This window comes from Tiliqua scincoides, chromosome 1 (genome assembly GCF_035046505.1).
Source record: "Tiliqua scincoides isolate rTilSci1 chromosome 1, rTilSci1.hap2, whole genome shotgun sequence".
In the NCBI taxonomy this organism is placed as follows: Eukaryota; Metazoa; Chordata; class Lepidosauria; order Squamata; family Scincidae; genus Tiliqua; species Tiliqua scincoides.
Window position 1 is genome coordinate 122,297,455 of NC_089821.1, and position 17,295 is coordinate 122,314,749.

Sequence of the window (17,295 nt, forward strand, 5' to 3'; positions counted from 1 at the left end):
AAACTTTGTCTCATGGAGTAATGCTTGTAAAAATCTCATAGAAAAATGGATTTATGTTCAGCCTTAGGACTATTGAGAAATGTGGTATACAAATATCATAACAATGAAATCACACAACTCACAAACCAGAGCAAGACAAGGACATAACACATCACATATACACTGATGGGGTCTGAGCCAGCAGTAACCAACCAGGAAAAAACCTTAGGACTGCAGTTGATAGCTCAATTCAAGTATCAGCAAGGGTGTGCAATAGCTGTGAAAAAGGAGCATTCCATGCTCAGGATCATAAGAAAAGGAACTGAAAATAAAACTATAATGTCTTCCTATAAATCTATAGCCCAGTAACACTTCAATTAGTGTGTACAGTTCTGATCCCTCCATCTCAAAACACAGTATAGAGCAGGAAAAGATGCAAAGGAGAACAACTAAAGAGATCAGGGGTTTGGAGCACCTTCTGTACAAGCAATGGCTAAAGCATTTGGGGCATTTTTGTTTAGAAAAAAAAAGACATCTAAAGGGGATCATGGCAGAAGCTTCTAAAATTATGCCTGGGATGGGGAGAGATGAGAAGATTTTACCCTTCTCTCATAATGCTAAAGCTTCAACTTCTTCAGGTATTATGCTGTCTGCAGACAGTAATATATCATGGAGGCAAACGGGAGCACACCAACTAGCCACGCCTCAGGTCTTGTATGAAGATACATAGAGAAAAGACTGGTTTGGGCTTTTCAACAAGGGAACTGTGTATGCATTGTCCACTGGTGTGCATATTGCCTTCTCTTGAGCTGAGACATCTATACAGACAGACCTTTTAAGTAGAGGTTAGGTTCTGAAGGTGTGTACTTAAATTGAAACATTTATGTGATGTAAACACATAACTGTGAAGAACCTTCTGCAATGGTTAAAAACAGAAAAATAGATTTATCTATAAAGTGGATAGTTCACTCCCTGTAAATGTACACTCTAGTAAACCTGGTTTTTTGTTGCGTAATGTGTGATGGGCCTTAGAGCAGCTTAGATGGGGGGGCTGCATTTGTATGAATTGCATTTTACAATATGTATTTTACCACAAAAGTTACAAATGGAAATTGTATTAGGTGGAGAGGAACACAAGTACAATTCTATTAGGTACTGTGCTTGCTCTCCTTTGTCCACCATTTCAGCATCTTCAAAATGTAGTTTCTCTGTCTCAAAAACATAGCACTATCATGACTGCATGAAAAAACTGGAGCAGAAGAACTGCATCTGCACAAAAGTGAAACATGGCTGTCCTTAAATTGGGAAGTCTGTAAGTTGGATGTTCTTAAGTCAGACTACCTGCATTTGATAGATTCCCAAATGTGCTAACATTGAAGCAGTTTTAAAACTTTGATGAACTCAGAAACCAAACCACACCCACAGTATACACAGTAATCTGTTTCATGAAGCCATTACAGATTAAATATTTTTCATCAAATACAGAGAGAAATAAAAAGCTGTATAAGTCAATGTTTAACCAGCACCAACATTGTTGTTGAGTTTTTCAGAGTATTCCAAAACAACACTTCGTGAATTCTGCACATAACCTCAGGTCAATAACCTCAGGTATAATTGCAATTTTATAGCCTATGCTTACTGCTGGATTTTTCCATGCTCTATTTATTGGTACAGGTATGGATTCACAAGCATTTCAAACAAAATGGTGAACAATAGTTTCCCACTACGCGAATGAGGTCTAGATAGTTGGGGGCTCTGCATTCCTTCTTCTCATTTCCAATACTGGCATGTAGAAAGTCTTTTAACCATGGTTCATGCAAAGGCAAGAAACTGCGGTTTAACTTTGGAGTCCAAACCAAAGTAGGCTTTGCCCAAAACTAAACCACATTCTTGATTCTGAATAGGCACTGTTTAAAGAAACTAGGATTGAAATGTCACAGTTCTGCAACGGAGTTTCTAGTTCAATGTGAGATTTATGCAAATTATCCAGCTGGTACTTGATCTGGGTTTTTTTCCAAAGAGGGTCATTTAGAGAAGTTATTCCGGTTCACACAAAGCATTCTCTACAGTCTTTTCCAATCACAGTAACTTCCATTTTGCTCAGTAAAACCCAGTCCAGTCATGGCTGAACATAGATTTAAATCTGTATCCCAGGAACAATTTCAGTAGTGTAACCAACAACTTATTCTGGTTATTCTATATCAATCCATTTAGTTCTGTCATTATAAGAGTATGGGAACCTTCACTGTGACCAGTAACACTTACTCATGTAACGGAAAGTCTCTTCAGCCAAGACTGGAGAGCTGACTTCAGGGACCTGACTGCGGTGTCCCGGACACTGGATCCAGTCTTCATTTTCAGAGAGATACAAGGAGTCCACTCGTAATTTGTACTGAGGTAGCTGTTCTTCTAGCATGCTCACAAGCTCTACTTCAGGAAGGTCTTCATTAGGACAGACATCTAAGAGATAAGTGTAGTAATTAGTGCAAAAGCACACCTTGGCTTGAGTAACATGGCAACCGGCAGGCAGGCAAACCTGCTGCCCCCCCACTCAGGCAAACCAGAGTGGGCCAGTTACGAAAGCTGAAGCCCAGTGCAAGTAAACAAGATGAGCTAGCCTTGAAGATGTTATGAAGAAGTGTTCATATCTAGAAATGTGTATTGTGGTTAGCTAGAGTCAGTCAGTCCCAGCTGGTTGTAACTAGAAGTTTTATCAGTATTGCTTCATGTGTTTGAGACTCAATAAAAAGGGCTTGTTGGGGGCTAAGCGGGAGCTTCTTCTTCAGTCCCAGCTCTCCCCCTGCATCTCCATTTTGAATCCCTGTCTGCGTCTCATTCATTGCTCTGATGCCTTGCTACTTTAGCCCCAGTCTCAACCCCCTTCAGTGCTCTCTGCACTCCCTCAAGCCACAAGGCTCTAAAAGCCATGTGTGCTTCCCAAAGCAGCAAAGAACTGCTACAGATAAGTGAGCATCAAAATACAAAACTATCAATATAATTTGTGGCTACAAATCTGTTTTGGGATGAATGCTGTGGGAACAACATCCTCTGCAAAATAATGGATTTTAAATAATGAATTTATCAGCTTTGCTATCAGTCATGAAAGGTTATCAATATTGACTTGCAGAATAGTAGGCACCTTTCCCAAACTTCTCTCATGTAATCAGACTGTGTCATGAGGCAGAACATCAAGGCCATTTCTCAACCACCCTTCATTATCTGAAAGAAACTGAAAACTCCCTCTCTTGCATTACCGTATTTTTCGCTCCATAAGACGCACTTTTTCCCCCCCAAAAAGTGGGGGGAAAGTGTGTGCGTCTTATGGAGCGAATACTGCAAAAAAAAAAAAAAACACTCTGCCCCCGGCCCCGCCCCCTGCCCACTCTGCTCTGCTCACCTTCCCAGGAAAATGTGGGTGGGATGGCAGTCTTGCTGAGCAAGCCCTCCTGTCTACTCAGAAGTAAGTCTCAGAGTCACTGGGGCTCACTCCCAGGAAAGCGTGGGTGGGGTGGCAGTCTTGCTGAGCAAGCCCCTAGAGCAGGGGTGCTCATTATGTCAATTGAGAGCTACCAGTCGATCTCCAGGCGAAATGAGTCAATCGCAGGCTTCTCTCCCGTCCAAACATCCCTAGGAGTGAGCCCCTGGCAGGCTTGTGAGCCCAGGGAGGGAGCCTAGGGAGTAAGTCCAGGGAGCCCAGGGAGTGAGCACCTGACGGTTCTGTGTGCAAGGGGTTTTGCACTGGTCTTGCTGTGATGTCTATACAGAGATCTTCCCTCCCCCACACCTTTCCCCTGCTTTTGCACTGGTATGTATGGAGATCTGCCCCCCCCCCCAACTTCCATCTGTTGGTTCTGTGTGCAAGGGGTTTTGCACTGGTCTTGCTGTGATGTCTATACAGAGATCTTCCCTTCCCCACACCTTTCCTCTGTTTTTGCACTGCTCTGTATAGAGATCTGCTTCCCCCCCCCCCTTGTATTGGAATCCAGGAAGATCTGGTGAGGAGGTAGATGTGGTGTCAGCAGTGGCCCCTTTAAGGGTAAGGCCTGGGCATCCACCAGAGTGTGCTGCACAGCTGCAGCCACTGGAAGGCAATAGGGCCCTCAAGGATATAAGGAGTACCAGAGGCAGAAAGGGTTTGTGGGTTTTGAAGGAGTGCAGGTTGGAGGTAGGAGAGGAGACTGACTGGGTTTATTGAATTTGGAATCTGACTGTGGATTGTGACTGGACTTGGATACCCTGATGGATTTGACTGACCTACCTAGAACCTGACCTTGGACTGTAATTTGGCTTATTGGCTCTGGACTCTGATTTGGTAACTCTGATTGATGGGACTGATTTATTTGGCATCTGTGGACTGGAACTGGACTCACTTTTGCTTGCTGCACTGGTGAGTTGCACAAGGGGGACTGATCAGCCTTAAGCGGGCACAAGGCCCAGTGGTTTGGAATTTGGCAGAACATCATTGTAGCAGAAAGATAATGTGATCCCCTATTTGTGTGCACCTGCTTTTGTGAGCTTCATAAATTCTGACTCTAGCGATGATGAGTTCTTGGGGTTTCTGGAAAACTAGACTACTCAAACCTTTAAGTCTCTCCATTTGTTAATGACAGTGATAATGGTTCTTAATGCCACTGTTGACTGCTGTTCACTTTACATGGTTCAAATGTTATTCTGTTATAGTTTATTAAATATTTTATTACACTATTTGGTTCAGAATATTTTTTCCTTGTTTTCCTCTAAAAACTAGGTTCGTCTTATGGTCAGGTGCGTCTTATGGAGCGAAAAATACGGTACTTTGGGAATGGTTCCCTCCATTTCTCTAGCTCTGCAATTATTCTTCTTTCACCTTATGAACCCTTAAATATCAGTTTACCATTGTGGAAACTTGTCTAAACAAAAAAACTATAGAAGGCCTTGATAGAGCTTACAAGCGCTATTCTAACTCTGAAGACTTGAGTTGTCTCAAATTTTCCCCTGCTAATTGGGTAAGAGGTACTTTTTCAAGTGGGTGCTCCTTTTTTAGCAGGGGGAGAGTAACTGGCCCACCTCACCCCAGCAGTGTCTGTTCTAGTGGCTGTCTGCTGGTATTCTTTTGCATCTTTTTAGATTGTGAGCCCTTTTCGGACAGGGAGCCATTTAGTTATTTGATTTTTCTCTGTAAACCGCTTTGCGAACTTTTAGTTGAAAAGCGGTATATAAATACTGTTTAATTTTCCAGAAGATTTTGGGAACCGCAGACTTGAATAATTTTCTGTGTAGTGCCGAGGTATTTTAACAGATACAACCAGCTAAAAGAAGTTCTGACTGTTCAACTTACCAGTGATGCTCTCTGAATCTCTGGAGTTGAAATTCATGAGGTTTGCTTCACGCTTCAGTTATCTGGAAACCACATCCTGTATTTACACATTGTGCGCTGCTTCTTCTCCTTTTGGTTGAAAATCAGAATGAGCAAGAGCCATCAACTATCCTGGCAATACGAGTCCATTTTTCTTACTTTGGTCATGTGGGTTGGATCATTTATGTCCAAGGACAACACATTTCAGGTGTGCACTTCATTTGTTACTAGGATCTTTACATCATGGTCTTGCCTGAATCTGCAATCACCTTGAAAGAAATACAGAGAAAAAATTGAACGTTAATGAGAACCAAATGCAAAAATTGCATCTCTAGAAACCCACCACTAGAGAGGCACAAACACAGCCCCAATTATACTTTAAACACACACTTGATTTGATTTACAACCCTACAGTAAGTTAATCTCAGAATAAATTAAACTGTAAGCAGCTCATGCTTAGACTCCTTCCTTGTTTAGAGAGGCCAGACAAATATCCCCAAGGATCCACCATAAGTTTGTCTAACCTCTTTGATGTAGATGGTCTCCTGTGGGATGACACGGGGTCCTTGGGGCCACTACAACCTATTTTCTTATGTTGCTTACAACCACCTATGGATTTTTACAATTGTTACCATTTGCTGGGCTAGCTTTTTACATTATGCTTCAGATCTGTGGAGATACTTAATTATTTATATTTTAGTTTGTATTTTACCTATTTTGTAAACTGCCTTGCGCTTTTAATGTTTTAAATGAAAATGAACTACCAAGGACTGGACCTGCACCAACACTTTTATGCCAGTAAACTTTTTTTTACTGATAAAAACTTTCCTAGGTACTGCAAATCAAAGGACTCCTTGTAGGCAGAAAGCAATTAACAGCTGTCTAAAGATAACTACCATTTGTCATTGACAAACCTGTCTTTCATTAACAGTTAAATTACTTCAGGTTAAGCCATTCCTGCCCAATTTGCATATATACAACAGGGACCAAATTTGTGGACTGGGCAAAAATGAAGTATGCTCCCCAATTCTGACATTTCTTTCAGAAAACATTAATGAATCACAAAGTACTACAGTACTGTTTTGAAGCTTCATAGCACATTTAAAGGGATAGTCTGCAGTTATCACTTATCAGTAATTGGAACATACCATGGGATTCCACAGTACCTCAGACAGAAAACTACAGGGTTCAACAAAGCAACTTATTTATCTGAACTTGCACATTTTTTCTAATCCACAGTACTTTCAGGACTGCAATGAGGAAACTAGGTATGATAAGCATTTATCATGTGGCAATTTTATAAAAAAACCAATGTGGCTATTTAAAACAGATAAGAACCCTCTTTAAGATAAAACAAAAAGTGAAAGTAAATTTGGAAGAACTGCTATTATTTTCAAATCTTTGTTGCTGCTATTGCAAGGCTTTCTAGGTAATTTTTATACAGCAGCTTTCCTTATCTTTTACTGATGTGTCAGGCCCCTACCCAGGAAATTACATTTTCAGTAGCAAAATGCAGAAAACATTTTAAAATGCACTGCATATTGTATATATTATATGGTACATTATGACACAGAACTTCCCAAACTAAACCATACTTTAAACACTTTTAAAACTACTTCAGTTGTGCTTATTAAGACATATGAGATTTGATAAATTTTAGTCTAAAATTTTTACACAGTTTAAACATTTATAGTTACCAAAATACATTTAATTTTTGAACACCACTTATTCTTGTTTACTTATTTTCACTGCTCTTCTGCAAAGGAGCTCAGTGTACAAGTACATCAGCTTCACAAGAACATTAAGCAGCTAGGCTGTGGAGAGTAAAAGTGATTTGTCTAAGACCATTCAGTTAAAAGGGTAGAATTTGGACTTTCTCCTTGCAAACTCAAAACTAGATAAAAATTAGAGTTTGATTTTTATCTAGCAGTGATTAGCAGACAATGCAGACTTAACATTAAATCACAGTTAACATTAAATATGAAAGAGCGAGCAAGAGCATCAGTTACATTTACACTGTGTCAGCTTGCATTAGTCAACAGTTTGGGATTGGATGTGGAAAAACCAGAAGCAAAATTCCCAATTCATCATGAAATTCCTTGATAAACTCTGAAAAGCAAAGAATTCATGCTGGAGCAAAAGAACCTAGATGATGTCCCCAATTTCTTAGCTATGGTTGAGATTGGAACATGTGACACCTGCAGTAGGCCCCGGAATGTAAAAAAAAGTTGGTCAGTTGTTTTTTTAAATTTTCTCTACACACTGTAGCAATAACAAAGCAAAAACTAAGCCCTTTAATTCACTGTTCACTCTTGCTAAGATGTTCCTAATCCAATACCCTAGAAATGCTATTAATTTTTCATCTTATATATACACCATAAATATATTGTTCAGTCTAATTTCTCCAGTGTTGTATTATTATTATTAACAGTATTTACACACTGCTTTTCAACAGAAAGTTCATAAAGCAGTTTACAGAGAAAAATCAAACAACTAACGGCTCCCTGTCCCAAAAGGGCTCACAATCTAAAAGGATGCAAAAGAACACCAGCAGACAGCAACTAGAAAGACAGTGCTGGGGGGGGGGTTATGCCAATTAACACTCCTCTTCCAAGCCACTGTATAACCATCCCATTCAATCCCCCATCCTGGCTACTACTCTTACACTACTCCTTCAACAACTGAAGATTTTTAGGCTCCTTCAAGCATGATGCTGAATATGTGCACTTTCATCTCTATCCATTCTCATCTATAAACGCACCTGTAGTTTTGTTAGCCAAGTTTTTTCCCCTGGCATTTTACTGCCCTATGTACCTTTAAATCAGGGGTGTCACTTGCCTGGTGAGGTTCAGAAGTAACATCACTGAACAGAAAGTGATGTCATTAAGCAGATAATGGCTAGAAATATACACGTTGATCTCACATAGAAATGCATTAGCTGCCAATGAAGAGAGAAAATGTGCAAATCTTGATCATATTTTCAAGATATGGGGGAACCCAATTATCACAGGGGACAGTTAAAGATCTTCCAAAGACTGCATCTGGCCTGCGGGACTTGTTTGTCACCCCTGCTTTAAATTCTGGGAAGGCTGTCCCCTGTCCTTTAGCACTATCAAATCTCTGGGATGTAAGTTGCCTGTGCACATGCTCAGTTTATTTTTTAAAACTACTGGATCCAAAAGACAAGGGAAATATACAAACTGCACTAAAGTGACATCAAGAGACAACCAGGAATAACTCAAAACAGAAGATGTGAGAAAAATAGCAGCAACAGAAAGATACTGACAGAAAAAGGATATTACTTTTCACCAAGCTGAAACACAGATAGGAAAAATCTGAACTAAATATTTTCCTATATATAAGCTCTGAACCCAAGTATTATCAGAACCACAGATATTGCGAGGTCGGTTAGAGTGAAGAAAATTCCACCAATAGTTTTGCTTCTGCACTGTAACTCTTAAATAAGAGAAGATCTTTAGATTATGGATGGACAATTAGTGATGCTCAAACTGCCACCACTAACTCTGACTATCTCTTTCAGCCTACGGATATGGGTCAAGATATAAACAAAGGAACCTTCTCTCCTTCTTCCACAGAGTGAACCCAGATGCTTTGGCAGAGCACTCCACTTATAAGACTTCCAGTCTAACAGTGGGCAAATAAGTACCATTGTGCTGAGTGGGACTTGCTCTCAAGTAGCATGCACAGGGTTGCAGCCTCAGCCACTCACACCAAGGTACAGACAAAGGGCTCTGTAATCGCCCACTGGACGCACAAGCAGCTCTGTCCAGCCTTCTTTGCCTCAGCACTTCAGTTGCTTATTCCCATTTCCTAGTGTTCGACTTACCCATGGTAGTCGGAAGCTGAAGTACATAAAGGGAAACTGCCAAACCTTCTGTCGTTTACTTTGGGAAGGAGAAGACTGGGCTAAGGATTCCTTTGTCTCCATTTGCACACAAGCAAGTCAGTAGATGTAACCAATGTTTCTGACCTTTCTCTTCTTGCTCAATTCAAAATATAGCCTCTCTTAATTATTTGCCTGCTAGGGCTTCAAATTATGAATATGTATTCTTTCATGTATAGAAATGTTTAAAAAGCAGGATTCATTGATTTTCATTTTTGTACAGTGTTAAGAAAATTGTGAATACTGTACAAACATTATCCAAGAACAAGTCCATCTGCAAATAAAGTTATTCCTGCTACAACGTTTGAAAAAGAAAACAAAGTCTGTTTTACAGAAACAGAAAAGGCACAAGTGCCGAAGAATGACAGGTTTGATGCTCAAGTCTTCAGTGCTGCAAAGAAGGCAGAGTGAAAACAGTCACCAGGTTGTAAGAAATAAAATTATACACAAAGATACCAGTAGACATGGTAGGAGTTACATATATCCATACTACAGAATATGCATATGTTGCCAACCTGAAAACATAGCTGGAAACCCCTTGTGTGGAAAATAGCGATCAAACATCTAATCACTGAATGACCTCATTTCCCCATTATCAGAAAGGTATCTATTCCAGTTGCTTATATTCTTGCCGTTTGAGAACCTCTGTAAAGGCTAGTTTAATTTTGCATTATTCTTTGTATACTAGCACTTTATTATAGCCAAAGAGAAAAAAGTGGTAGATATTACAAAGTTACAAACTGAGAACAAAAGACAGAGCCCCATAAAAGAGTAAAACAATAAGATCAATTCAAGAGTACTTGAATTCAAGAGCACTTGTTAAGTTAACTTTGTAGTCACACATTTAATTGTAAACTAATGTTTAAAAAGCTTAAATTATTAAACTTACAGTTTGAAGAATGGAAGAGTGTGTTCCAAATAAGGCATAAAAAAATGGAAATATTCTGTCTGCAAAGTTAGAGGGCACAGAAGTCAAGCATAATGCTATTCCCCTCAGCCACTGCCATCTGGTTCTCTGGCAATTCTACTTCCAAACAGCTGTTGTGACAAATCCATGGGTGCCTCTGGCTTTTTCAGTGCTATATTGTTGAAAAGCTGTCCTGAGTATGCCGCACATGCATCCTGCTTTCCAATAATTAATTTTGAGTATTTAAACGTGAGCACAATCTTCCTTCAAATCTTACAATTTAGGAACTTAGAAAAGATTTCCATTCTTCAAAAGTAAATATCTAAAGACAGATAGGAAAACAAGGACATCAATATAGCAGTACTCATATCATCAACAGAACTACGTATTACAGTATTATCAATGTGAATGAACTTAAATGGACATCAGAATCAGAAATAATTTTGTATATTTACATTACCAATTTATGACACTTTGAACAGAGTCGCCAAAGACTAAATCTTGTATGTGAATTTTCTATATACGTGTTTACATGGAAGATCACTTGCATATGCAGCCCACACCAGTCCAGGAAAAGCTTTACTACTTGATTCTGCTGTCTATACTGCCTCCAAGCAGCACAACAAGGTCTAGAATAGACAGGCTGATCAGTGAAAGAGCTAATTTCTGAAATGCCTTGACTAGTGGCACTTGTTTACTCAGTGACCTTTGGTAATCGTTTATTCTCAGGGCTAAGATATAAAGCATTATATTTTGCACCAGTTCCATCAAAACATGAGCATCAGCTGCACTGGGAGAGCCAGGGCTTATGGACAAATAAAGATAATCGAGCCTGTTTGAAAAAGCAGCTATTTGGGTTTAGCCTTCTCTTTTCCTGGCATCTACAAGCAATGCTGCCAATCCTTTAACCATAATTAAGAGATCAAACTGCATGGTTGTACTTGCCTCCTCCGTGCAGATCCTCTCTGCCAGACATAACCACAGTTAAAGTTTATAACATCATTACTTTTAATCACGGTTAAACCAACCAGGGGTCAAAATCTAGTTTCAAATTTTGGTAAACAAAAAATTCTAAATCTTGAATCATGGTTAAAATTCTGTTGAGCCAGAAGTATTCCATATTTTCTTAGGGCCCAATCCTATCCAACTTCCCAGCAACAATGCAGCCACAATGCAGCCCTGAGGTAAGAAAACATGCCCTTACCTTGGGGAGGACTCTGTGACTGCTCCCCCCACTGTAGGATGCAGCATATCCCTGCAGTGGCACAGCTGCATCAATGCTGGAAAGTTGGTTAGCATTGGGCCCTTAATGAAACACCCACTTCCATTTTGAGAACTATTACCTCAATTTTAAAAATGAACAGCAATACACCTAGAAAAAAGAATTAACAAAATGTTTCTCTGTGTGCATGTAAAAAAATACAACAATGGCAGTTTAATGAGATTTAAGGAGAGTCAATTTTAAGGATGACTATCAAGAGTCTTTCCAAGACTCATCTCAGAATTGGTGCAGAGCTAAAAATACAGGACTAAATCAAACTAGTAATGTGAAGTTGAAATAAACAGTGAGGTAAGAGTTGAGATAACGCATTCCACATAATCACCACGTTAAGACAGGAACACACTAAACTAGTGGACTTTTAGCATCAGGATCCACTTTTTAGAATGAGAATCTGTCAGGGCCCACTGGAAGTGATGTCATGACCAGAAGTGACATCATCAAGCAGGGAAAAATTTTAATAATCCTAGGCTGCAATACTACCCACACTTACCTAGGAGTAAGTTCCATTTACTATAATTGGTAGAAGCATATACATAGTAGCTTGTTAAAAGTAAGAGCTACAATATTTCCCCAGATGCAGTGACATACCATGGTAGCATCAAGTCTAATATATTAAAAATAAAATATTGAAATGAATGGGGATCCACCTGAAATTGGCTTGCGACTCACCTAGTGGGTCCAGACCCACAGTTTGAGAAACACTGCACTACACTATTTTAGGGCATAGAATAATTAATTTTTAAGTGTGAAAAGGGTATGCAATATTTCCATCTTTATTCTTTTACAATTAAAATGATCTGAGTAAATTCATCTCACTCTCTTTTTTTATAGCAAAGGGATTTTCTACAATATATTGGTTCTTACCCAGTCTGATCCCTCGTCTCAATGGAGCTGTATAATTCACTAATTCCCCTAAAACCAGCTCTACTGGTAACATATTAATTGAGCTTTTATTTTATCAATTTAAAAAATTCAGGAGGAAAAAGAAAGCTACTCATATCTTATAAATGCCACAACAAAACAATATTTAACAGTACACTACTAATGTAATTAAAAACTGTTTTAAGTTTCCTACTGAACCCAGAAGCCTTTGCCGAGTTTCTTGCAGACCTCAATTTACAAAGAAACAATACTCATTTGAGAAACATAACTTGAGAAAAAGTTCCAATCTCTTTAATAAAACACAGAATTCTGAATGCAAATACCAATGCTTGACATGGTCCACAGAAGTCAAAGTGGCCTCCAAAAATGCCTTGATAAAGTCAGATAACAAGTTGAACATAATTCACACCACAGCATTTATATGTTCTTCATCTGCCATTGCCAAACTGCACATGCGATTGGTGTTCAGAGTGAGGTGGGAAGCAGATATTCATAACATAACATTTAATAGAAGATAAGGCAACCACACTGTAGCAGATAACATTGCAAATACTGAAGCAACACCTCATCGTAATACCAGAAACATTTACTGTACAGCATGTGCCAATGTTATTTTCAGGCTTCATACCTGCTGCCAAAATCCAAAACTCAGAGTCCAATAGCAAAATCTGACTCTAAGACAGCATTTCCACTTCACATACTGGATATTCAGAAGCATAACATTGAAACGTTTACATAGCACAACATACAACATAGCCTGTGAAGATTTAAATTAAGACAAGCCCCATTGCTACTGGTCATGAAAAAGAGTATGTACACTAAGAAGTAAGTGCATGCTGGAATAATACTTGTACCAGAGATAAGTTAGATTCAATGCACTGCCACCATCGCGCGATAATTGAGGGCAACATTATTATACAGTGGTACCTCGCATAACGAATGCCCCGCGCAGCGAAAAACCCGCAGAACGAAAGCAGTGTGCGAAGTTTGGTAACTCGCATAACGAATTTTTATGACTTATGCTTCGCATAACGAATTTTTTTTTATTGTCCTGGTTTGTCTTAAGGGGGGATCTTCATGTCCCTTTATGATCCCGTCCACCCTAGTAAGGGGAGGATCTTCATGTCAGCTTGCTCCCAGGAAAGTGTGCACAGGATTACAGCCTTCAAACTCCCCACTCAAGCATCCCCCCATCGCTCATTCACCCTCTCACTGCCCCATTCCCTTCATGTTTCCCCCCATGATCACGGCAAAAGCAAGCAATTGAATGCAGCTGCTGTGTCCTCCCCAGCTTAGAGCACAATCCTGGCCGTGTCTCCTCAGAAGTAAGTCCCATTGTGCTTGCTCCCAGGAAAGTGTGCACAGGATTACAGCCTTCAAGCTCCCCACTCAGCATCCCCCCCGTTTTTGAAATCCTCTGTACAGTATGTATGCCTTTAAAGAGCACTTAATAAACACTTTGTAAACCAAATTTGACTTTGTTCTGACTTTTCTTGCCCATAGGAAGGCATTAATTAAATTTCAATGCATTCCTATGGGAAAACGAGCTTCGCAAAATGAAAAACTCGCATAACAAAAGGACTCGTGGAGGCACCACTGTATATTGCAATTGTATCTCACCTTTCCTTCAAGGAGCTGAAGCCAAGCACACATCTCCTCCCTGCCCCAGCAACTTTGTGAAGTAGGCTGACAGGTGTTGACTGCTTTAAGATTACCTAATGTACTTTATGGCTCATGGAAAATTTGGCAAACCTAGGTATTTCTCATTTAGGGCTTTCAAATACAATACAAAATTACATATCACCAAATATCACTCACAAATTATCAGAACTACATAAATAGCCAGAGAGAGAGTGAAAGCCCTCATAACATTTATTGGTGTTAAGCATTTGTACCTTGTTCTTTGGCCAACAGGTTCCCATAATTTAAATTAATCATGCAACAAATAAGCGCCTCTTGTTTACAATGTTAAACAATGACGCATATTCCACTAAATATGCTTCTTTCTAACATGTCTGAAAACAACTTCTAGTATTCTAACAGCTCTATCCCAAAATATCATTAGATAAATAGCACATAATTGGGATATAATTTTACCTAAATATCAGCTTTCTGTTCTTACAATTCTATGGAGTCCTTCAATATTTACAAAACATGCAGCAACAGGGATGGCCTAGCCAGATTTCTCAACCGTGACCTGCCCTGCTGTTGTGCATGCCCAGAAAGAGGAGTGCAGCCTCTTACCTTGCATCTTCCTGCACAATTCTTTTTGACAAAACACGAAGTGCAGAACATGCAGGGAGCTCCTAGTACATCCCATACTTTTATTGATATTTTATTGGCCACAGTGAGGGAGTGGGTTGAAATGACAGGAAGGAGGATTGGTGCTGCCTACAGAGTGTTTTCAGGCATGGACAGTGACAATCCCTGTCACTCACCTTGCTCCTTCCTTATGTGATCCCTTTAAGGGGGCTGCACAAGAAAGAAGGAAACCGGATTGATGTGGCTCCATTCACAGCAGGCTAAAGGGAGGTGCGGGAGACTCGGGATGAAAGGGCATACTGAATCTGCCACTCCTCCACCACCCATCACAGGGACCACCCATTTCATGGATGGGCCAGATTTGTGCAGTAGTAACAACTGCTCCACAAAGCCTACTTAGTTTTTTATTGTTTGCCTCTAACTGAGGTTGATGTCACCCAGAGATACATCCTATGCTGTAAGTCTATTAAACAAACAGAATGTTTGAACTTTTCTGAAAAAAAATAATTCTCCTCTGATTCAGAGGAGTATTAAACTGACAAATTAAGTTTGTAACCCCATGCACACCTGCTTGGGAATAAGTGCCACTGAAAACAATGGGACACTTCCAAATAAACATGCCTAGGATCAGGCAATCAATGACAGACATGGTATGGCTGAGTTAAACATAGCTTTTACCATGGCTTATAGCACTTATGTTCTTCCTTTTGCCGATACACATTCCAGTACTATCCTGATTATAGTACCTCTTATTCTACATTAACTTGAAATTGTCTATAGATAGAGTGGTTAAATGAACTATCATTTTTATTATTATTATTATTATTATTATTATTATTATTATTAATAAGAATAGTTTATTACTTAGTCTGCTGCATTGACTTACACAGAACAGCTCTGGAGTAAGTGGTCTGAGTGCAACCCTTGTGGTTCAATTCCTTCAAGTTACATCATTGTAGGTGTGTTTACCACTGTTGTCAGCAAGTGGCTTATGGAAGGGTGAGTACTTGCATCATTACCATAACTTAGAACAGTGCTTTTCAGTTAGTGGTATTAGGACCATTAACGTTTCTTCACAGTATAATAGGTGGTACTTAGCTCTAATGCTATGGCAAACACATAGCACTGCCCTGCCCAATTCAACTCCACCAGAAGTGGAAGTAGCTGGTGCAGTGGGCACTGGAGGGCAAGACTCCAGTGCCCTCAGGGCACTGACTTCAGGCAAGACTTCAACTGCTGGGCCCTTCAAAGAGAGACAGCTTGGGTACTTGGGGGGAAAATAGGCTGACAAGGCCTGATCTAGAACATATAAATATATTTTGGGGCTAATTTGTCACTGGAGAAAGTGATAACGGTATTTACATGTTTATATTCTCTCAAGATACTTCAACTAGTATATCTAGTCAGAAGATGACAATGAAATCCATTACACTGAAAATAAAGCCAGTACTTTATGTCCAAATTAATTTTATAATCTTCAGTCCAGTATTTGTCTGACCTTTTTCCCTGAATTTTTAAGAAACACTGATCTTTAAAATTGTTCAACAGACACAGGTTATCTATGGGGATTTACCTTTAAACAGATTAACTTTTAAGAAGAAATCTAAACAGGAAAGGGCTATCGATGGTGTGAATTGCAAAGGGACAGCAGGGTTTCTTCTCTTGCATATAATGTATTGCCCAATAGGAATCTATTTAGATTTGGGTGGGTGGCAGATACACCCTTGATATTCTGCTACCCTAAATTTCTCTTCCATCACAAATACAGTGATTTATGTGTAGAAAATTAGATATCTTTAAAATATATATTATAGACAAGTTCTTTCCCTATAAAAAGGTAAGTATTGTGGTTGCATGTGTTCTATTCTAGCACATACTCCTACCATTGATTTTTAAAAAGTCATTTAAAATCCCATATAATGAAGCACATCACCTACAAGGAATAGGTTAAGAAGCAAATTTAGAATTCAAAGGACATACACAAAACCCTGTCATATTGTAATAGCGTCCAAAACAGTTTGTCTTCTGAACAGCTAGAAACATAAATCATGGAGGTCTAACTCCAGTACAACAGTCATATTGCTGAAGAAAAGATATGGAATGCTTTAGAGTTTAAACAAATTAATCTGCCACTAGCACATGTTCTATCTTGGGGGGGGGGGGAAGAGCAGAGAAAGACACTTGCAACATCAGCTCTGTGAGCAAACCAGTAAAACCACAATAGGGGAGGAAGACGACCCAGCATCCAAATCACTGACTAACCAGTTTTCCAAAGCCCCACTAGTAAGCTACTATTACAGAAAAAGAAGCTACAACCCATTCTTGCTACGAATATACTGCAAGATCCCTGGCATTTGCTCTCAATGGGGCAAAGAGGCTAGGCTGCTTTTAAGTGGTGGTTCTCAAATTTAACAGAAGGAGTGAAACCCTTTTTACCCCAGCATAGTAGGTTTTCCAGGGGCTGTTTGCCAGTGCCTTTAAAAAGAAAAAAGATTGTGAACCCTTTGGGACACAGAACCATCCTGACATTTATTTTGGTTTGCAAGGAATGATGAATTTCTTCTGCAGAAAAGCAATATATATGTTATACTCATATTATACAGACACAGTAACCAAGACACAGTAACCCAAAAGTTAGCTAGTTAGCTTAACAGCCTCACATCCAATTAAATCCCTGCAGGCAACAAAACCACAGTCACAAATCTCTGGAACTCACAACAATTTGCCCTTATCCCTCGAGGATA

At 39.5% G+C, this 17,295-nt stretch overlaps 1 protein-coding gene across 8 annotated transcripts in view; it reads right to left on the reverse strand.

Moving 5' to 3' along the window:
• TRAK2 (trafficking kinesin protein 2) overlaps nt 1–17,295 on the reverse strand; it is a 42,115-nt gene that overhangs the window by 23,834 nt on the left and 986 nt on the right. For 6 of the 8 annotated variants that reach the window (XM_066621941.1, XM_066621862.1, XM_066621781.1 and 3 more), the window contains exons 2-3: nt 5,297–5,583; nt 2,245–2,439 (exon numbers count right to left, since the gene is read on the reverse strand). In XM_066621941.1, the coding sequence (XP_066478038.1) occupies nt 2,245–2,439; nt 5,297–5,333 (232 nt within the window). In that variant the 5' untranslated portion in view covers nt 5,334–5,583. Of the gene's footprint in view, nt 1–2,244; nt 2,440–5,296; nt 5,584–10,107; nt 10,448–17,267; nt 17,287–17,295 lie in introns of those variants that run through there. The other 2 variants (XM_066621491.1, XM_066621625.1) reach the window with 2 other exon arrangements.